The sequence below is a fragment of the Monoraphidium neglectum genome, assembly GCF_000611645.1.
Source record: "Monoraphidium neglectum strain SAG 48.87 unplaced genomic scaffold scaffold00430, whole genome shotgun sequence".
Lineage (NCBI taxonomy): Eukaryota > Viridiplantae > Chlorophyta > Chlorophyceae > Sphaeropleales > Selenastraceae > Monoraphidium > Monoraphidium neglectum.
The window spans coordinates 1-1,488 of record NW_014013198.1 but is presented as its reverse complement, the minus strand read 5'-3'; the positions used below and the strand labels follow the sequence as shown (position 1 = coordinate 1,488).

Here is a 1,488-nt window from a genome sequence, read left to right as displayed (position 1 = left end):
GCCTTCCCCCCGCACGGGCGTAACGGCTCGCTCGTCGTGCCCCAACGGGGTCCACTTTTGGCTCGCCTCTTCTGCGCACGCGCCGCCGCCACAGCCGTCCACCGCGGCCGCGCCGCCGCTGAGCCTTTCTTACACAGCGGCACGCGGCGGCCGCCGCCTGCGTCTCACGCGCTCGCCTCCGCCCCTCGCCCGATGGCCCGACCCCCTCCCCTGCCATCCTGAACCCTAAATCAGCGAACCCTAAACCCTAAACCCTGAACCCAGGTCCGGCCTGATGGACAACATCCTGAGCTTCGCGGCCTTCAAGAGCCAGAAGGAACTCAAGAAGAGCGACGGCGCAAAGCGCAGCCGCCTCATAGGTGGGGGGCCGGCACCCGCCAAGCCCACAAGCACACGCCAGCTAGCGCTTGCTCGCCGCAAATCCCCCCCACCCTTCTCCTTGCCTCGATGGCAGCCCCATGGACCTGCTGGCACGACGCGGCTTCGTGAGGGTCTTATCAGCCCCGTTTCACTAGTGGTCACTGGGCACAGGCTTCAGGCTTCACCATGGAGTTCACGCCACAAAACTGCACAAGCCTTTGTGCCAGCGCCTCTCATGGGGAGGCCTCCGCGCCGCCGCCGCCCCTGCCGCGCAGGCATCGCCAAGCTGACGGACGCGAACGACGCCGGCACGCGCGGCAGCGGCGCGTGCACGCTGATCCTGACGGAGGGCGACAGCGCCAAGACTCTGGCCATGAGCGGCATGAGCGTCGTGGGGCACGACAGATGGGGAGTCTTCCCGCTCAGGCGCGCGGGCGCGGCGCTCGGCGGGGGGAAGGGGCCTGCGATAATACCTACTAAAGGGCGTTGGAATTGCAGCTCGGGCCGAAGGGCACGGGGGATCGGAGAAGGGAAAGCGCGCGAGTGGTTTGGCGGGGCGCGGCCTGTTTGCGCCGCCGCGTCCGCCCTGCCGAGCCGCACTGCGCCGCCGTCCCCGCTGTCCCCAGGGGGAAGCTGCTCAACGTGCGCGACGCGACGGCCAGCCAGATCAGCGAGAACGTGGAGATCCAGAACATCAAGCAGGCGCGCTCCCATTCCATCCCTGTTCATAAACGGATGCCCGCCACGGCCGCTTGTCGGCGCGCCCTTGAACCCTGGCCCCAGCGCGATACGACGTGCTTCCCCTGCCTGAGCTGCAGAGCTAACGGGGTTGGCCTGACCTCCTCGCTCTTACGCCCTGCGCCGCGCGCGACCGTGAATCCTTGACCCCTGACCCTCGACCCTGAACCCTGAACCACTGCAGATCCTGGGGCTGCAGCACGGCAAGCAGTACGAGGACACCAAGGCGCTGCGCTACGGCAGCCTCATGATCATGACCGACCAGGCGAGCCCCGAAACCTTTCCCTCAAATTCATACGCGACAGGCCGGATGGGTGTGCCCGTCGGCCGGCGCTGACGAGCGCGGCGCCGCACGATCCTCTCCCGCCGCGCTGCAATGCTCCCTCCACC

General features: G+C 68.0%; 1 protein-coding gene across 1 annotated transcript in view; it reads left to right on the top strand.

The window, feature by feature from the left end:
* MNEG_3423 (DNA topoisomerase II) overlaps positions 1 to 1,435 on the top strand; it is a gene marked incomplete at both ends in the record, with an annotated part of 6,120 nt that extends 4,685 nt beyond the window's left edge. Inside the window, 4 exons of the mRNA XM_014048094.1 lie at positions 265 to 359; positions 636 to 751; positions 955 to 1,038; positions 1,283 to 1,435. Of these exons, the coding sequence (XP_013903548.1) occupies positions 265 to 359; positions 636 to 751; positions 955 to 1,038; positions 1,283 to 1,435 (448 nt within the window). The remainder of the gene's footprint in view (positions 1 to 264; positions 360 to 635; positions 752 to 954; positions 1,039 to 1,282) is intronic.
* Positions 1,436 to 1,488: the final 53 nt, after the last annotated feature.